The sequence below is a fragment of the Lycium barbarum genome, chromosome 4, assembly GCF_019175385.1.
Source record: "Lycium barbarum isolate Lr01 chromosome 4, ASM1917538v2, whole genome shotgun sequence".
NCBI classification, from domain to species: domain Eukaryota; kingdom Viridiplantae; phylum Streptophyta; class Magnoliopsida; order Solanales; family Solanaceae; genus Lycium; species Lycium barbarum.
The window spans coordinates 136,905,015-136,926,506 of record NC_083340.1 but is presented as its reverse complement, the minus strand read 5'-3'; the positions used below and the strand labels follow the sequence as shown (position 1 = coordinate 136,926,506).

At 34.8% G+C, this 21,492-nt stretch overlaps 1 protein-coding gene across 1 annotated transcript; it reads right to left on the bottom strand.

Moving 5' to 3' along the window:
- Positions 1-11,215: 11,215 nt before the first annotated feature.
- LOC132638667 (uncharacterized) lies at positions 11,216-12,737 on the bottom strand. Its single transcript, XM_060355472.1, has 2 exons — positions 12,472-12,737; positions 11,216-11,710 (listed from the first exon to the last, which is right to left on the bottom strand). Exons 1-2 carry the CDS (start codon positions 12,592-12,594, stop codon positions 11,237-11,239), a joined length of 597 nt encoding a protein of 198 aa, XP_060211455.1. The 5' UTR covers positions 12,595-12,737; the 3' UTR covers positions 11,216-11,236.
- Positions 12,738-21,492: the final 8,755 nt, after the last annotated feature.

The window sequence follows — 21,492 nt, the reverse complement described above, 5'->3', positions numbered from 1 at the left end:
CCTTTCCCTTCATTTTCCTTTTCATTCTTCATTCCACAGCCGCACACCCCCTCCCCCTCCCCCCCCCCCCCCCCCTCTTCCCCTTCTTCTCTTCATCTCTCTCACCCGCCCCATCCTCTCTTGTTCCCTCTGTCTCTTCCACCTCCCTTTATCCCCCCACGCTCGCTGCCATCCCCCATTCCCCTGTTCCCCACGCGTATCTCTTTTATTTCAACCCAAGCAAACCCTAGAAATCCCCTATAAAGAGGAGCTTCGAAATCCACAGTGGGGGATTGAAAATATTGCAAAAAAAATCAAGTTCGGGAATTGCAAGAAACCCCTTTAAGGATATTAAGCTTCTAGAACCCGAAAATCCCTTGAAAAGAACAAGTGCGAGATCCCCCTAAGAAATATTACTCATAGCTGCTTCGAATCCGTGAAAAAATAGGAGTTATTTCAGTCCCTTCTGAATACCCGAAAAATACAAAGTCTTTAATCGTTCAAATTCCCTTTTAATATTAGTTTCAGTTTCCTTGATATTACCTCAAAAATACTAAATCCATCCTGTTTTTGCTCGTTCGAGTTTGAGTACCGAGAGCTCGGAGTTTGTGTTATTTCGAGGTAGATTGGAGACTCGAGGCTTCACTTCGCTGCACCCGAAGAAGGTAATTCTCCATTATTTTTTTTTCTTCTGTTTTCTTTCGGCAAACTCTTGATTGTTTAGATTATTTGGTTATCCGTGTGAGATGATTTATCTGTTAATTTAGCCTGAATCTGGTAAAAAAAATGTTCGTTCTCTGCTGGTTAATTTGGTTCATGTAGTATGCTTTGGTATGTTAATCTTGGTCAAAGTTTTGGTTAGTTCTTATTAAATCTAGTTTAATCCATCTTTGTTAGATGAAGCTTTAATATGTTAGATTAATTTAGCATGCATGTTGGTTATGTGTCAGTCAAATAAAATGTCATATGTCTTAATGTTGTTTAGTGGTAGAAGCTCATCTTTGTGGAGTGGCTTAGTTCAGTCCGTTTGGTCCTGTATATCAATTTAGATTAGTCTGATGCATCTGTTATGTTAAACAGGGTTTAATTTAACCTGTTTGAGCCAAGCCTGTCCTTTACAAGTGTTATTTTAGTTTGGTTAAGCCCTCCTGTGAGAGCATGATTGTTGTTAGCATCTAGGTTAAACTATGGACCTAGCATTTGTCTATTTGCTATGTCCAAATATGATTTAGAAGCCTGCCAAGTATATTGATATAGTTAGTTCCATCATGTTTAAGCTGCCTTGTTGCTATTTCCATTTGATTTCTTACTCCTGAATGTTGATCACATGCTGTTTGGTTTAATCCACCCCAATTTAATGTGCTTTTATGTACAAACTTAGTGTGTTTATGTGGTAGCTATACTAGGTGAGTAATGTGCCTCTGCCTTAGTTAATGCTTAGTAGTTGGGATCTGCTTACTTGTTTTGACCTTTGTTTATTGCCTTTTTTAAACTGTATTGTGTAGTCCTGTCAAAATCTTATATGGTTCATGTATTATGCTAGAGGTATTCTGATAGCATGACAAAGGGGAATAATACTAGAAACATCTTGGTGATTGAATGCTAGCCTGTCTTGGATTATACTTGACCAACGCTATGTTCTGTTAGTTTAGAAGTCTGCTTATATGCTAAGGGGATCTAGGTTCATATGATCAGTGATCTGGTTGATTGTTTAGGTAAAATGTCACTGTGTATGCCAACCCCTGTCTAAATGCATGTCCAACATGCCCCCCCCCCCCCCCTGATTTTTTTTCTTTCTTTCCTTTTTGTTACAATTAGATTAGTACACTGTACTATCTCCCTGATTAATGGATACTGACAATTGAAGCATGCTTATACTTGTTCAGAGTTAAAGTTTAAAGTCATTTGTGACCCGTACTTGGTACACTAGTTTGTTTTGTCATCTTACTGTGTTGTCTGAATTAGATACTGCCCACCTTCTATGCTATGTGTGATAAAGTGGAACCATTATGCCTATAAGACTTAAAAACAGCATCCTTAAGGCTAAAATGATTGCTTACTTGGCTTAATAATGGCCACAATCTTTGTATGTCCCTTCCAATGTTTGTTTTAAGCTACGAGGTTTGTGTCACTTGGCTTATTGATGTTTCAAAGTCGCAAATCTCGAAAATGGTATATATGAAAGGGTTTACCCTATTGAATATGAGCCCTCTTTCTCAAACTCGAAGCTATATGTTGCCCGGTTCCAAACATTGCTAGATAAACTGATGCGATACGTGTTTAAAGTCATACTTTGGCCCAGAAATCTGTTAAATGTCTCAACTTGGTTAATTCTTATATATGTTTGATCCCCTAATGGACTGTTTTGTTTACTTACGCATGAGATGTCGGTATGTTTTGATTCAAATATACCTGTAAGTCTCTGCGGTTTGATATCAGTCTCTAGAGAACTTTGTCGGTCTTTTATATGCATGAATATTCCCCATATACCTCATTTGAGTTCTGCCTATGATGTACACCTGCATGCTTGTTTGTTTTATTCTATGTGTTCTGAATTATTTCGAGTGGAATATAGAGCGCTGGACTGCTACACTTAGTTAAGGGTTTTGAAAGTCGTTAAGTTGTTAATAGACTGTTGCGTTTAGTCAATGTTCTATGGAGAGTTGGGCTGTTTGTTTTCCTTGTCCCTGAACTTCCTTATAAAAATTAGGCAATGAAGGGTCAGATCCGTAAAGTATGTTATGTTTCGGCACCTGTTTAAATTCCACACGATTAGGCAGTGTTTAATCTTCGTCATTTTGAGTTATACCATCAAATGCATGTCAACTAGTGGTGTGCTTAATCTCTGTTAACTTATCAAGAATTAAAGTGGTCATATCTATAGGGCATGTTGTGTTCCTGCCTGTTCAAATTCTTATGTCTTTACATTGCAAGCATGTTGTATTTGATAGTATATATACATGAGGTATACTTAATTGTACACAGCATATACATGATCTGCTTGGAGTGTATATTTTATATGTCGGTCTTAGTCATCTGATTATATCCTAATCCCTTCTTCTTTCCTTTCATTTTATACATGACCATCGCACACGAGTCCGAGGGACTCGTTCTTCGCCAGCATTCGAAGTTAGGCTAAAAGCCCAACGAAATCTTCTCCGTGTCCAACAACCGCAGCAGTCAATATAAAGAATTTGCTGGGCCAAAGTCAAACAGCAAATAGGCCCAGCGGTTCAAAGAATGGGTTGAACCCATTCAATTTTATTTACTCCTCTATTTTATTCTGTACATTTAATTCGTATTATGCCACTAACCCTTTGCTTGTTTTTTTTTCGTTTCTTAGTTTTAGAAGAATACTAATGGATTAGTAGGTTAGTTTTAGTAATGGGTAGTTAGTCTACAGGGAGATCAACAATTAATTCCATAAGTTTTGTTCTCTTTTCATGTTAAAACTATGTATAATGTATAATAATTTCGGGATAATTGAGTTGCAAAGCGGCATTATATATATTTTAAATAAAGGGGATCATATTTTATATTTTTTATCCAAACATTTCAAAACGTCATTAATATGCAAGTATAAACTCAAGTATATTTTATAAATAACTCTTCAAGTTCGAATCAATCATGCATTTAATTAAGCACAGTCAATAAAAGATAATTAAAAGAGAAAGAAAATTCGCTTCCTTTGCTTTCCATTTAAAAAACAGTCTAGATTTTTCTACATAGTCATATTCATATCACGCTATCTTATTCAAAGTTCAAATTTGCGAAGTCTCCTATTAAAAACTATTACTCATATGCAAACTATCTTTTACAAGTTTTATTTTAAAATAGTATTAGTATTTAAAATCATATCAAACATATCTTTAAGTGTCATTTAGCATTTTAAATCTTCTTTTGCCAAACGGCATTTGAAATTTTCTTTCTATGTAAATTATCATATTTTCTATCAGATTCTAGCTAATATTTCTTATTTAAAGCCTTAGTAATATTTATAAGTATTATTTTAAATAGTATTATTACATTTTTTTTCTTAAACCTTAGCAATAATTTACAAATTATTTTCTTAACATTATATTTGCGTTTAGTCTATATTAATTAACCTAAGTTTTGTCGGATAACCGTAAGTTAACGGATTCTAAAGGATGCCTAACCCCTTCCCTTTAGGATAATATAGAGCCCTTACCTAGAATCACACTGGTTAAGCAGATTATTAATTGAGGTTTAGTTTTAACTTTGCTTTAGTTAACCTCTAGGTTTCCTAATTCACCGTTAAATTAATTAGGTGGCGACTCCTTAAAACAAAATAAACAGGAATCACCAATTTGTTGTACTCCGCTTCAACCCGGTTAAAATGGGGTATAACAATAGTCTTCATCATCTTGATCCCATTATCGGCACAGTACCGTTTGAAATCACCATCGGTGTATTCTCTGCCGTTGTCGGACCTCAAACACTTCAACTTGAGGTTTGTTTCATTCTCGACCATGGCTTTCCATCTTTTGAATACACTAAACACATCGGATTTATTTTTCATAAAGTAAACCCATACCTTCCTGGTTGAATCATCAATGAAGGTCACGTAGTAGTGTGATCCTCCAAGAGAGGGGATAGTGGTAGGTCCCCACACGTCGGTGTGCACCAATTCCAGCTTCTCGACCTTCAACTCCTTGCCTGCATTTGAGAAGCTTACTCGTTTTTGTTTTCCAAGAATGCAGCTCTCACACGTATGAAGGTCCACCGTCTTCAGCTCCGGAATTAATCCATTTGTCACCAACAGCTTCATCCCCTTCTGGCTGATATGCCCCAGCCGACAATGCCACAAATTTGTCTTCTTTGTGTTGTCAACCACAGCAACAGTATCACGACAGCTAGTCGTCATGTAGAGAGTGCCAATATTCTTTCCTCGGCCAGCTACCATAGCACCTTTCGCCACCTTCCAAGACCCATTACCAAAGTTGAGATCATATCCCTCATCATCAAGCTGACCTACTGAGATCAGGTTTCGCATCAGCTTTGGAACATGTCTAACTTTTGTAATCTTCCACGAGGATCCATTTGACATCTTCAAATTAATGTCTCCCGTGCCAAAAACGTCTAGCGGTTCTCCATCGGCTAAATAAACTTTGCCAAGATTCCCAGCCACGTAGTTTGTCATTATATCATGATGTGGGGTGGTATGAAAGGACGTTCCTGAGTCAAGCACCCAAGAGTCTATCGGGCTGTCAACCGATAGCAATAACGCATCGCCAATGTCTTCCGTAGCAGCGTTGATTCCAGTGTGGCGCCCTGCAGTTCTTCTTGAGGTGACCTGGTTTTCCACAGTTCCAACACTCAAGTGTTCGTCCTGGTCTGGATTGACCCCTGCCATTCCTTGACTTCGATCTGCCCCTATTTCGGTTGTAGTTTCTGTCATAATTTCTGCTTCTGTTTTCAACATTAAAAGCAGAACTCATCGATGCCTCTCCAGAATCTGTCCTGCGCACCTCCTCAGCAAGGATACGATCCCTAACATCGTTGAACTTTAGTTTGTCACTGCCGACAGAATTACTAACCACTGCTCTCATTGGCTCCCAGCTATTTGGTAGGGATGCCAACAAAATTAGAGCTTGCACTTCATCATCGAAATCAATTTTTACCAGTGACAATTGATTTACAATGGTATTGAATTCATTTACGTGTGCAGCAACATGAGCATTTTCCATCATCTTTAGATGAAATAGTTTCTTCATGAGAAATACCTTATTATTTGCCGAAGGTTTCTCATACATGTCAGACAATACCTTCATCATATCTGCGGTGGTCTTCTCTTTTTCCACGTTGTGAGCAACATTCTTCGACAGCGTCAGTCGAATGACTCCCAGAACTTGTCTGTCGAGAAGATCCCAATTTGCTTGCTTCATCTCCTCTGGTTTCGGACTCAGAGGTTCATGAAGCTTTCTTCCATATAAATAATCTTCAATTTGCATTCTCCAGAATACAAAATCTGTACCATCGAATTTACCGATGTCGTGCGTCATACCATCTTCGCCTCCCATCGTTTCTAAAAATCACAACACAACCTGTTGCTCTGATACCAGTTGTTAAGATTTGAATCCCAAATCCGACATTTGTAAGCAGGTTCCCAGGAAAGATTGGAGGATCACAGCTAGAACACTTAAATACCAACCTCCTTAGACAGAACCTACTTACGTTGTGATGTAAGCGAAGAATAAATAGCACACACAGATTTATAGTGGTTCACCCTCAATGTGAGAGCTACGTCCACATTTCTGCTGCAGATCTTATTAAAGAAGAAAGATTACAAGTGTTTATAACACTCAACCTCACAACCCCAATCCCAATTACACTCAAGAATGTTTTACAAAAGAAAAAATTCTCTCTCAAAAAAAAAACTTCTCTTACTTAGGCCTTTCACTAAGAGTATTTCTCTTAGATTTTTTCTCTCTTTGGGATGTGTTATCTTCTTCAATTTTTTTGGTGTATTAGAATGAGAAGAAGTGCCTCTATTTATAGTTGAGATTTCAAGCAAAAAAAAAAAATCTCTACTTTCACTTTCGGCCAACATCGTCATGATGTCTCAACTTTCACTTTCGGCCGATATCGTTATGATGTCTCGACTTTCACTTTCGGCCACTTTTCTTCTTTCCCACATGGATGGACCTCATCCCAACACATTTTTTCTTAAAAGTTTGTGTGGTTTTTTTACGTGATACAAAAGAAATTGAAGTGTTTCCTGAAAGTAGGGGTGTTCATGGTTCGGTTTGGATCGGTTATTGGTTAAAACCATAACCAAACCAATTTAGTCGGTTTTTAAATGTCTAAAATCATAACCAAACCAAGTAAAATAATAACCACCGGTTTGGTTATTGTCGGTTTGGTTCGGTTTGGTTCGGTTTTTCGATTTATGACTAGCCGTGACAATTCAAATATTCTCTCTCTACATTCTTCAAATTTCTTATGAAGCTTTTTTTTCCTCATGGCCCACGAGGGTGAACTTTGCTGCATATTGAGGGAAAAACACGCTGTTGGCAAATCAGGTGGACCAAACTTGCAACGCAGTTTAGATTCAAAAGAACAAGTCAAACAGAGGTTTCAAAATACAAACAACCCCTATGCTTATGACTTATTAGAGTTGGGCTTGGATTGTTGGACATATTCTTTTAAGACATGGGCCTTAAAAATAAGTAGACCAAAATTAAATTAATAATTAAAAGGTATAAAATATCTTTAATTATTTATGAAAAGCTAATATTATACATATAAATAATTATAAATTTTATGTATATAATTATCGGTTTGGTTCGGTTATTTATTCGGTTATTTTTTACTATAACCATAACCAAACCAAATATTATCGGTTTTTCAAATTTAAAACCAAACCAAATCAAACTAAACCAAATGTCGGTTATTTTATTCGGTTTGGTTAAATTTTCGGTTTGGTTTTGGTTTTAACCAAAACTGTGAACAGCCCTACCTGAAAGACCTCTCATGTATCTGGCAATTTGGCAAGAAATAACGATGATCAACATGTTTTTCTACCTTTTGTTGTTTTCTGTAACTTTATGAAGCTTTTAACTTTTCACGAGATTAATACTTGGTTTTGTATTCTCTAATTATTCAGAGAGAATTTTGCATAGACGCAAGAACTCAGATTTATTCAATTGTGCTTTGTGCTTGAGACGCCACATTACCAAGTAATTGCACGGTTTGCCCTTCAAATGGACTGGTCTTTAATTTTTTTTCACTTCAAATGGATTGGTCCTTAATTTTTGCCCTTCGAAATCGAATTTATGACTAACGGGACATAAATTCTTTAAGGACGAAAGCATAACTTGTGAATATTATGATGCGTAACTTATGCCCCTCTAGAAGTACATTCAATTTCAAAAGGCAAAAATTAAAGGCCAGCCCATTTGAAGGGCAACAATTAACTTTTTTTTGCACGGATTGCCCTTCATTTGGGGTGGTCTTTAATTTTTGTCCACCAAATTGGTGGTCTTTAAATTTTGCACTTCGCTTAATACTCCGAGGTTGTGGGTTTGAACCTCAGCTCAGTAAAATAAAAAATAAAAAAAATCTCAAGACAGAATTTTACAGATCTACCCATGTAAATTCTGCATTAAGACAAAATTTGTATGGACAGAAATTGTGCAAATTCTGCCTGAAGGGCAAAAGTTAAAGACCACCATTTTGAGGAACAAAAATTAAAGACCACCCCCAGCGAAGAAAAATCCTGAAAATTGGCCAACAATTAATGAGCAGCACAAAATAGGGACAAAAGTGCAATGACCCACACAAAAATAGCATAGATAAGCTCAAAAATTGGTATTGAAACGAGGTGATGGCTTTAACAAATGGTTAGTGATTCACACAATATGCCTGGTTTTATATAAAAGATCTTGAAAGACGCTTCTATCAGATAATTAAGAGTCCGTTTGAGTTAGTTGATTAAAAGTAACTGATAAGTATTAAGTAATGAAAATTACTTTTAGGTGTTAGAAACTGATTTTATAAAATGAAGTTATGTATTTGGGTAGAAGTGTTCAAATTAATAATAATCAATAGGTGTATTTGGTTGAAAATAGGAAATTTTCAAAATATATCAACATGACACCTTACACTCACGTAGCCAGAATTTCAGTTTACACCCGCATATCCAGAGGCGGATCCAGGATTTGAAGGTTCCGGGCATCACATCTTCCAAATAGGGTAAACGGATCAGTTTGATCAATTTTAGGCTACGATTCGGGTTATTGATCTTTATCAATTTATATAGACAAATCGATCGAATATAGATTTGTTTAGTAATGTTCTCTTTTAGATATTCCTGAGATTAAAGAAATCTAAGCATTCCAAATTTTTTTTATTTGGAATAAGAGGCCTTATTCTCTAAAACAGGTAGAAAGAAAGATATTTTCACGTTAAAAATTACAACCTATATAAATCATCTAATAATGTTATCTCTATATATTCATACTCCATTACCGTTTTGTGTTGCTGCAGATATATAATTGAGAAAGAATAAAGAATTGCAGCTTTTCAATCCAGTTATTTTCAATTAGCGGAAACATCGGTAAAAATTCAAAATAACCTGTAAATTTAAAAACACTAACATAATCAATATTCATCATTTTTAAAAACTTCAAAACTTTTTTGAGTATTTATAATTTGCTATTTAAAAGTTTTATTACTATTTGTGTGTTGTTTTAAAATTTTGTATACATTAATATTTGTGTGATGTTTTAAAATTTAGTACTCATGAACATTTGATACACACACAACGGGCGTATCAAGAAATGAGTACGTATAGAAAGAGGAAGTAAAAAATGTCAAAGAACTAATTATAGCAAAAAAGAGTCAATTTGGATTAAAATATATACAATAGCAAGTAAAAAGATTTTAGAAGAAGACAAAAAATGAAACTGAATAGAGCTGAAGGTGCTCTCGCAGCAAGCAAGCAAAAGATCAAGCAAAAATAAGTACTACAGACCAGGTTCGAACTCCCGTCAATTTTGTGATACGTTATATCATTTGCCAGTGGCACTACCGCCTCATTTGTTATTCCAGGTGGCAAGATCTTAATATACTCTATTTCTTATACATATATACTTATATATACAAAGTTTCATCCTAAGCGTCCGGGTGTCATGGTATCCGCACCCTTCCACATAGATTCGCCCCTACGCATAGCCACCATTTCTTTTTACTCACATGGCTGCTAATAGTATAATAACGGCCTGGAGATTTGGAATCGTAAGAAGTTACTTATACTCTATGTTTACACCATCAATATTGGTCATTCATGTTTAAGTTGTTTGTTATACGTATTCTCTCATTTCGTTTATGTATATTTCTTGGAAAAATTACGCTTTATGTTTATTTTTGAAAATATTTATGCCCTGTAGTCCTTATATTATGTATAAACATCCAATCTAGCCCATATTTATATAAACATTTTTATACTGTACTAACACTTTATACAAGTTGATTATGTATAATACCTTTTTCACAAAAATAATGTTGTATAATATTGTATATTGGGCTACGTGGCATAAATATTTCAAAAGCTGTATATTTTTTAAAATATCCCTTTTTTCTTTCTAATCTGTTTAACGCCAATGTTATTCTTTATATATATATATATATATATGAAGGTTGTAGGTTAACATTGTACTCATATTTTGATTTCCTTAAATACCCCTAATATCATATTAGCAACACATGAACTAAAGGGTCATTATTGTCATTCTATCATCCTAGTTTTTCATTTCTCAATCTAAGAGTTGCGATCTCCTCTAGCCCTTTCTGGTTTCCCAGTCTATCTCCGACCAACTTGCTAAACAGAGAAAAAATGGTAAAAAGGAAAGAAGGTCTGGATATTTGCTGAGAAGGGAAGTAAAGAGAAAGAAATGCGGACATGAAATTTAGTTTCCCCACATATAAAACTTCAATTTTTGTTGTCTAAACTACTGCTGGTTTGGGTTCAGTAAGCCGATGAATTTCAAAACTAAACAAGGAATATTCGTTATTTAGCAGAGATATTGTTATTTGGCGTTGAGTTCAATCAGTTTTTGACATTTCTATTTTTTCAATTTGATTTCACCATGAGTCCATGATTATGCACGAGGAAGAAGGTAAAGAAAAGAAGGAAATGAGAATTGGGTTTATTTCTGACAGAATGACAAAAATGACCCTTTGGTTCATGTGTTGCTACTATGATGTTAGGGTTATTTAAGGAAATCAAAATATGGGTACAAATAAGTAAAAAAGATAAAAAATAAAAAACTGATGCATGCACCCACTACCACCTATGCTTATGGAGTTTCTAAAATGTTTATTTATTGCTATGATTTTAGAGTATTTTACTAATCTGAGTTTTTAAACCACTTCAGATATTAAATATCTGAATTTTTTTAATTGCTAAATCTTTTGTGCACAAAAAAAGCTCGTGTAAATGATTGAATAAGAATATCGTTATTGCCTCTTCGACAATTTATGTGTCTTACTTTCCCTTTTACTTTATTTAAAAAACATCATTTTTCATTTTTACTAAGTTTTAATTTCAACATTTTTATTTTATCCTTAATGACACTCCCTTATAGAATGATGTCATATTTAAGATCACATGATTTCAAAAGTTTTTTTTTTTTTTGGTATATTCAAACTTCGTGCTCAGTCAAATACTCAAATTAAGTCATATAAACACAACACGAGTATGTAAAAACAACTCACAAAAGAAATGTCGGGCATACTAGGTTTTTGTATCTGTACATTGCATGTGTTTTTCCTTTCCCATCTCAAAATTAAAGAGCAACATTATAGCTTTGTTTTCTTCTACAAATCCAGCTAATAACAATTTTATCAGGGTACTGCAAATTGACTTCGGCACCAGGGAGAACAATAGAACCCATAATGACGTTAAAAATATAGCATAAACCCTACCAAAATAAATGGTCAAAAATAAGGTGAAAACAATCAAATTAACACTCGTACTAGATTTCTTGATTTCATCACATGATGTTGAAGTATTTGTTGTGGCTTCTCTGTGGTTGTATGAACTTTTCCTTGATGACTGATTTCCCTTGGATAAAGTGCCAATTGAAGTAATTTCCTTTTGATGGTTACTATTACCCTTCAAGATCATTTTTTCTGGCTTCCTTGATTGACCTTTTAATGCTTTGAAAAACTTGTCCCTTCTATTTTGCCTGCTGCATTTCGGCTCAAACTGCAAAAATGAAGTTAAACACTATTCATGATTCAAGTTATTACTTGATGACGGTTGAAAGACATAATTGAGTAAATAAAAGTACGTCAATTTTACTAATTTAATTTTTTTTTAGATAATATGATCACACACTTCAATATGGTATTAAAGTAGTTGAGCTCATAGTTTGAGGGGTAAAAGTCACAAATAGCTACTTTTCCTCTCCTGTCAGTGAAAACTAACCACTATCGTGGAGTTTCAAATTCAACGGGTGAAACTTCATGAACATATCCTCGAGTTTCACCTTGAATTTGGCTTGATAATGACTATTTTTCAAAGATATGGTGAAATAGTGGTCAGTGAGCGCTATTTCATCCTGTTTGAGTCTCAATGCCACTCACCCTCAAAAATGGCTTTGAATTAATCGGGAAAAAAATCAGGCTCATTTTGTCATGAAATTTCACCTGGAACTCCAATAGTGACTAGTTTTTAAATACATGACCGAAAAGTGATCATTAAGCGCTATGTTATCTAGATCGAATCTTCTGCTACTCATACTCAAAAATAATTACGATGGAAAAAAAACATTAAACTCATTGTGACGAGTTGAAGACATTGATTAAATATGTAAAAAGTCATTCATAGGATAATCACACACTTTAACAGTACAATATCCACGAACTTAGACACCTACACATATATACAGGAGTTTTGGGATAGTCTAACATCAAAAATAGAAAACGACAATTAGAAAGAATTTTAGATTGTCAAGAAAGACTAACCAATTGATCATTTTTCTCACGTCTTTTTGTGATAATACTTGAAGAAGAGTGATCAACAGCGTGGTTGTGAAGAACAGAGTCCTCGACAATGGGACGAAAACACAGAAAGAACTTGCTCTTCATTGACCCTATCTCTTTTGTAGAAAACACAAAGTTTAGGACACAAGAAAATATGATAATTAATTTATATAGAGCACAAAAAGATGACAGAGAATGGTTAAAAAACAAGTTAAAAAGAAAAAGTGTTCTGCTTTATTTGGTGGAGTTTAGACATTCTTGGCCGGCTTGGCCCCTTTCCTCTCTATTTTAGTAACAAAATATTGGATTTAGAAAGTACTTTTACGAACGAGATTGGTATTGGCCTAAATAGTCTGCTATTTTTAAGTTTATAATTCAAATCACACTAATCACGTTGAGGGGTAAATGTATATATGCTTTTGACATGATTGCGCACTTAATGGGCTATTGCAATCCTGGCGGAGCTATCATTTGAGAACTCAATAATTTTGAATCAAATATTGTATTTATTTTTAAAATTTTGTTTGATATATTAGTATAAATTATCTATTCAGAACTCAATAAGTGAAAACAGTTATGGTCCAGAACTCATAAACTAAGAGTTTCTACCCTAAATGCAATAGTATTTCACATTCACTAACTTATTCAAAATCTACCTTTGGCAATATTTACATGTGGTTCCTTCTCTTCTCTTATTCATAGCTTCCCTCTCCACTCCTCCTTCGAAAGTTTACAAGGAAAGAAAAAAAAAGAAATATTGTCATGTTAAAATTTATAGTCGGACTTGGAAAGATATGAAAATAAGTTGAAAGTTAAAGCTATTTTATAAATTGAAAGATTTTATATTGTAATCCATTTCTCTTTTTTCTTTTTTGTTACCTATAGTCTTTTTTTTAATTTTTCTTTTGTTTTTTATAAAATATGGGTAGTTAAAAAAATTTATAAGGTGGATTTTTTAACTTGTTGACGTGGAATTTGTATCGTGTTAAGCCGCTGATGCGTCATAACCTTAAGTTGCTTTAATTTACTTGTATACTCCAGCGAATAAGGTTCAATTATTTGATGTGACAAAAATGATTTTTTTAACTTTATTGTTATAGTAGTAAACTTCAGTGATTATACATGGAATTAACTCTAGTTTCTTAAATTCCAAACTAGAATTAACATTACATATTACTGCGCATTCTCAATATATAAATATGAAAGCAAATTGAGCGTGTGAAACAGGAGAGAACAATGTCCAACAATAAAGTCTTTACCCTGCCTAACTAAATTAAAAGATGCATTTATGTCAAAAATATCCCAAATAGTGGATATCCAAAATATCCCAAAATATCCCAAAATATCTCAAAATATCTCATGTCCTGTTTCTCTATAAATAGGATGCACAGATGCAATGTTGAAAGAGAAGAAGTAATATAAACTGATATCTCTCTACATATTCTCTCTACATATTTCTTCTGTGTATTTACTTTATAGCTTTATTTTATAACACGTTATCAGCACGAGACTCTGTTATCTCGAGCAAATACTTCAAAACCTCGAAGGTATTGATTTCTTCGTTTTCCTTTACTAATGGCAAATCTTACTAAATGTGAATTTGTAGCCTTAGATATATCCGGTAATAGATATATGTCTTGGATTCTTGATGCCGAGATTCACCTTAATGCGATGGGTCTGGAAGACACCATCAAAGATAAAAATGAGGCATCAAACCAAAACCGTGCTAAGGCAATGATATTCCTCCGCCGTCATCTTGATGAGAATTTGAAAATGGAATATCTCACGGTTAAAGATCCTCTTACGCTGTGGAATGATCTGAAAGATAGATATGATCACCTGAAGATGGTCATACTTCCACAAGCACGTTTTGATTGGCTCCATTTAAGGTTCCAAGACTTTAAATCTGTTAAGGCATATAATTCTGCAATGTTTAAAATTATTTCTCAATTGAAATTATGTGGTGAAAATATTACTGATGATGATATGCTGGAGAAAACATTCTCCACTTTTCCTGCCTCGAGTATGCTCCTGTAGCAGCAATACCGAGAGATGAAGTTCAAGAAATATGCTGAACTAATCTCACATCTTTTAGTGGCTGAACAACATAATGAATTACTGATGAAAAATCATGAAAGCCGACCCACTGGTACTGCCCCATTCCCTGAAGTGAATGAGGCAAATTTTCGCCATTCTAGGCGTGGAAGAGGTCGTGGCCCCAATCGTGGTCATGGTCGTGGTCGAGGAAGGAATTTTAATCATGATTCTCGTTATGCACCATATAATACCCTTCACCACCAGCAGTGTAAAAGGAAGGATGAAAAGCATGATGTTGTGCAAAAGAAAAATTCAGAAAATAATTGCTTTCGATGTGGAGGAAAAGGGCACTGGGCACGTACCTGTCGTACGCCAAAGCACCTTGTTGATCTATATCAAGCCTCCCTCAAAAGGGCAGAAAATGATGCCGAAGCAAATTTTATTTCTGAAGATAATGTTGAGCCTATGCATTTAGATGTGGCAGATTTCTTTGAAATCCCTGAAGGAAAAATAGATCATCTGATCGGTGATGGATCTGTATTAACTTAGATATTTCATACATGTCATTTGTATTAGCTAATGTGGTTATGTTTCCATATATAAGTAATAAAGTGTGTGTAATACTTTGTCTAATCAAAATATCTACTTCGATGTTTACTTTGCCTATTTTTTCGTTTTGAAGAATATATGGAAAATCCTCAAATATTATTTGGATCAATGACAAATCATGAAGATATTTGTGTGATTGATAGTGGAACAACGCATGCTATATTCAAAGATGAGAAATACTTTTCTCAATTGCGTAGAAAAAGGGGAAATATTAATACAATTTCTGGCAATTCGAAATTAATTGAAGGCTCCGGAAGAGCTACTATATTTCTACCTAAGGGGACGAAACTTGTTATAGAAGATGCACTATTCTCTTCTAGATCCCCAAGAAACTTGTTGAGTTTCAAAGATATCCGCCGTAATGGGTATCACGTTGAGACATTAAATGAAACAAATGATGAATATCTTATCATTACAAAGAATGTCTCCGGCCAGAAATGTGTTTTGGAGAAATTACCAACTTTGTCTTTTGGCCTGTACTATGCAGAAATTAGTACAATGGAAGCACACTCAATCGTAAACCAGAAGTTTAACGATTCAGGAACTTTTGTGCTTTGGCATGACCGAATGGGTCATCCTGGATCAATAATGATGAGACGAATTATTGAAAATTCAAAAGGGCATCCACTTAAGAACCTGAAGATTCTTGAAAGTAGTGAGTTTTCATGTGTCGCTTGTCATCAGGGCAAATTGATAACCAGGCCATCACCAATGAAAGTTGACATTGAATCCCCTGCTTTTCTAGATCGTATACATGGGGATATATGTGGACCTATTCACCCATCTTGTGGGTCATTCAGATATTTTATGGTTATAATAGATGCGTCTTCGAGATGGTCTCATGTGTGCCTCATATCGTCTCGCAACCTGGCGTTTGCGAAATTATTGGCACAAATAATACGCTTAAGGGCACACTTCCCAGATTATCCTATAAAGGCTATACGTCTTGATAATGCTGGAGAATTTACATCCCAAGCTTTTGATGATTATTGTTTATCAGTTGGGATAAAGGTTGAACATCCTGTAGCACATGTTCATACCCAAAATGGCCTTGCTGAGTCATTTATTAAGCGTGTGCAATTGATAGCAAGACCATTACTTATGAAAACACGGTTGCCTACAACCGTCTGGGGTCATGCTATTTTACATGCAGCATCTCTTGTTCGTCTTAGACCGACTCATTATAATAAATACTCCCCGTCACAATTAGTGTTTGGTCATGAACCAAATATTGCTCATCTCCGAATCTTTGGCTGTGCTGTATATGTGCCTGTAGCACCACCACAACGCACTAAGATGGGCCCCCAAAGAAGGTTAGGAATATATGTTGGGTTTGAATCACCCTCCATTATTCGCTATCTTGAGCCATTGACGGGAGATTTATTCACTGCCCGATTTGCAGATTGTCGATTTGATGAAACAAATTTTCCACAATTAGGGGGAGAGAGAAAAGAAATCAAAAGAGAAATTGCGTGGAGAGTTCCATCACTATCTCATTTTGATCCACGTACCCCTATATGTGAGCAGGAGATCCAGAAGATCATCCACTTACAGAAAATAGCAAATCAAATGCCAGACGGATTTACTGATTTGAAAAGAATAACTAAGTCGCATATCCCTGCAGAGAATGTGCCTATTCGAATTGATGTTCCAAAGGGACAATCTACTAGTGTCATAGCCTCTGAATCTCATCCACGCCTGAAGCGTGGTAGGCCATTGGGCTCCAAGGATAAAAATCCAAGAAAAAGAAATACAAACAATGATCAGAATGACACTATGAAAGGATCTCATGAAGAGATTCAAGATCTGATTAATTCTGATATTCCTGAAGAAATCAGCAAACCCGAGACTTCAGTGAGTGAAGAACTATATCGTTCGAAAATTGTGGTGAATAGTGTTTTTGCATATAATGTTGCACTAAATATTATAAAGGGCAGTGAGGATCAGGAACCTCAATCTGTCGGAGAATGTCGACGAAGATATGATTGGCCAAAATGGCAAGAAGCAATTCAATCAGAATTGAATTCACTTGCTAAACGTGAGGTTTTTGGACCTGTAGTCCAAACGCCTAATGGTGTAAAACCAGTTGGTCACAAATGGGTCTTTGTACGGAAAAGAAATGAGAGAAATGAAATTGTGCGATACAAAGCACGCCTTGTTGCACAAGGATTCTCTCAAAGACCCGGCGTCGACTATGAAGAAACATATTCACCAGTTATGGATGCTATAACATTTCGATACCTCATGGGTTTAGCTGTCTATGAAACCCTTGAAATACATCTTATGGATGTGGTTACAGCTTATCTTTATGGTTCACTTGATAATGAAATTTATATGAAAATTCCTGAAGGATATAAAATGCCTGAAGCATTTGGTTTAAAGTCTCGGGAAATGTATTCAATCAGATTACAAAGATCATTATATGGTTTAAAACAATCAGGGCGTATGTGGTATAATCGCCTAAGTGAATACTTGATAAATGAAGGATATATAAATGATGCCATTTGTCCATGTGTTTTTATTAAGAAAACAAAATCAGGGTTCATTATACTTGTTGTTTATGTTGATGACATAAACCTCATTGGAACTCCAGAAGAGCTCCAAAAGGCGATTGAATATTTGAAGAAAGAATTTGAGATGAAAGATCTCGGAAAGACAAAACTCTGTCTTGGTCTGCAAATTGAACATTTCGCAAAAGGGATCTTTATCCATCAATCTGCCTATACTGAGAAAGTTTTAAATCGGTTTTACATGGACAATTCGCATCCTTTAAGTACTCCTATGGTTGTTCGCTCACTTGAAGTGAGCAAAGATTCGTTCCGACCTCAGGAAGAAAACGAAGAGCTACTTGGTCCTGAAGTACCATATCTTAGTGCAATAGGTGCACTTATGTATCTTGCTAATGCTACAAGACCTGACATAGCATTTTCTGTTAATTTGCTAGCAAGATATAGCTCTTCTCCTACACGGAGGCATTGGAACGGGATTAAGCATATATTGCGATATCTGAAGGGAACTAGCGATATGGGTCTGTTTTATACTAACAAAGGTAGTACAGATCTTGTTGGTTATGCAGATGCAGGTTATTTATCTGATCCACATAAAGCTCGATCTCAAACGGGCTATCTGTTTACATGCGGAGGTACTGCTATATCATGGCGATCGACCAAGCAGTCCATTGTTGCTACTTCTTCAAATCATGCTGAGATAATCGCTATTCATGAAGCAAGTAGAGAATGTGTGTGGTTGAGATCAGTAATACATTTCATCAGAGAAAGATGTGGCTTGAAGTGTGATACAAAAATACCCACAGTATTATATGAAGATAATGCTGCATGCATAGCTCAATTAAAAGGAGGTTTCATAAAAGGAGATAGAACAAAGCACATTTCACCAAAGTTATTTTTCACACATGATCTCCAGAAGAATGGTGATATTGATGTGCAACAAATCCGTTCAAGTGACAATCCTGCAGATTTGTTCACTAAATCTTTGCCAACTTCAACTCTTGAGAAGATGATATTCAAGATTGGAATGCGAAGACTCCGACATCTGAATCTTGGTCTTCGTCAGGGGGAGTGAAATACGTGTTGTACTCTTTTTCCCTTAACCAAGTTTTGTCCCATTGGGTTTTCTTGGTAAGGTTTTTAATGAGGCAACTCTCAAAGAGTATTATTAGATATGCGCACTCTTTTTCCTTCATTAGGACTTTTTCCCACAGGGTTTTTCCTAATAAGGTTTTAACGAGACACATCATCTATTAATGGATATCCAAGGGGGAGTGTAAAAAATATCCCAAATAGTGGATATCCAAAATATCCCAAAATATCCCAAAATATCTCAAAATATCTCATGTCCTGTTTCTCTATAAATAGGATGCACAGATGCAATGTTGAAAGAGAAGAAGTAATATAAACTGATATCTCTCTACATATTCTCTCTACATATTTCTTCTGTGTATTTACTTCATAGCTTTATTTTATAACAATTTATAACTTTTACTTATAATATGTGCCATTTATCTTAGTTTTTTCATTAGTTAATTGGTTTTCTGCTAACAAAGTACCACAATGATTTAGCAACTTGCTGCTAGTGCCTTATGTAACCAAGCAGTAGGACTTTACGTGTTCTTGGCACAGGATGTTTTATGACCAGGGTACAAATAAAATGGTAAAAATCTATTAAATTTTTTTTTCAGTTTTACCACGTGAAGAAAAAAAAAATCGACATTCTAATCGAAAGAATAAGTATATGTTTCAATCCAGCGTGGAACAAGTGTTCAAAGACATGAATGTTTATTATTTTTGTGAACAGTTTTATCCGCGTGAGGGGAAAAGATGTCAAACTAGTTATATGATTCCATCCAACTATTTTTATGTTGCACAGGTTAAAACTAGTCAGTATGGCATCGCATGTGGTATTTTTGGAAGAGCTTAAGTTACTGCACTGATAGTTTATAGAGTGTTAACTGTTACCTTTTTGTATTCTTAACTAGAACTATTAAAGTAGAATTTGTAACAGTAACATTAAATTAATTTTGACCCCACAAATTATGCTGTGTTTTGTTAAAGAATTTAGTTTCATCACTGTTGGTCAAGGTTTTGATAAATTCCTAGCTCCCACAGGAAAACGGAATAAATAATTTTGTAACAGCGGCACTTCAAATTACTAAATTCAGCAAACTCAAAAAACGGAGCTAATCACACTTGACACTTATTTTTTTACGAAAACAATGCAGAAGAAGAATTCGAATTTCGATATTTGCAGTAGGTAAAATCAAAGGTGAAACCTCCGATTTTATAGTAAATGGAAGGTGTCTGTTTAAAATTTAGGCGTTGTTACGAAAACAGACACGAAAAAAGAGAAAATGGAAAAATGTTGTTGCCTTTATTGGCCAAAAAATATATTAATCGAATCATTCGATTAAAGCCAAATTAGCAGAAGTCAAGGCGAGCAAGCAACAACGATGCGAGGACTTGCTATCTTCTCAAATCTTTAAGATAGAGTAGAAATGTTTTTCTATTTAAACCCATTAAATTTCTTTCCTTCTTCCTACGTGAGACAAAGTACCTTAATTTCCCGCTTATTAGCTAACCTAAAGGGCCATGGGATCAATCATCAACACGCCCCCCAAAAAACCCAACATTTACATCATCAAATTAAGTTAATTTGTAATCTTTCATAGCAAATTGATGTGAATTCTAATTTGAAAAATAGAATACAATTTGCTATATCTAATTAAGCTATAGTGTACATACACAGTTAAAATTATTCTTTATATATATGCATGATAGATATTGAATTCCCGTGACTTCTTTGTATGTCTAATTTTTTATATTTTGAATTCTCTTAGTCAAAATTATGGCTCCACCACTAATTACGAGATCCAAAACTTGAACTCTCTTTGAACCATTAGATATAATTTTAGTAGTACAAAATAAATTACAAATTCAAGTTGTAAAACGCTATTAGTGACCGGATAGGAATAAATATTGCTACGGACAGAGAAAAAATCTTAGGCAAGGAAATAAAATGCATAATTAGTGGTGCAAAAAGTTTAGATACTCTTAGAAGCAATGAGATGCTACAACTTTATGATGATAAGAATAATTTAATAAATATGCAAAGCACTTGAAAATGAATAACAAATTAAAATAGTAAAGGCTGCCGAGTGCACAACTTTGAAATGATAAAAGGATTTAGGTATCCTTAATATTCTTTATGATATCTTAATTTAGAGATTGCCAGCTGCCAGTTGATTCTGTTACTACTTCAACTTGACAATAAGTTTTAAGTATTGGGTTCGATCATTTTTTAAAACGTGACGTACAACTTGTCTATTATTGTCTTGTGTGATAATTTTAGAAAACGTAATATATGCAATATTACGTATATCATAAGCTTTCTAATCTCTTGACTCTTAAGTAGTGTGTTAAATAACTAGTTTTAGGCCTTTGGAACTATGGGTCATGCATTAGATGAATAGAAGCAAAAAAATTCACCAATGGTCCCTTTTTTTACAACTGTTTAATATAGCTTAACATTGTTCGAACTTCACTCCCAAGACCTTAAGCTAGCAAGACTAATAGGTTTAGATTAGGACGCCAAACCTCACGAGAACCTTTTAGACCATGATCTAAAGATCTCTTTTGAGCAAGTTAAAAATTATATGAGAAAACGTTAGTCTATGGTCTAAAATTTTGTAAGTTATTCAAACGTTAGAAAAAAAAAAATTATCCCAGCTTTGTATTTCTCGGACTCTTTTACCTTTCTGCTATAAAAATTTACCTCGTTTAAGCAAAAAGGAATAAAATACAACATTCTAACTTTTGTATGTATGAGCAAACACTAGACTCG

Coding starts and splice junctions, on each gene's coding strand:
- LOC132638667 (XM_060355472.1), bottom strand. CDS start 12,594: ATGAAGAGCAAGTTCTTTCTGTGTTTTCGTCCCATTGTCGAGGACTCT. Junction 11,711..12,471: donor GTGAGAAAAATGATCAATTG/GTTAGTCTTTCT, acceptor TCATTTTTGCAG/TTTGAGCCGAAATGCAGCAG.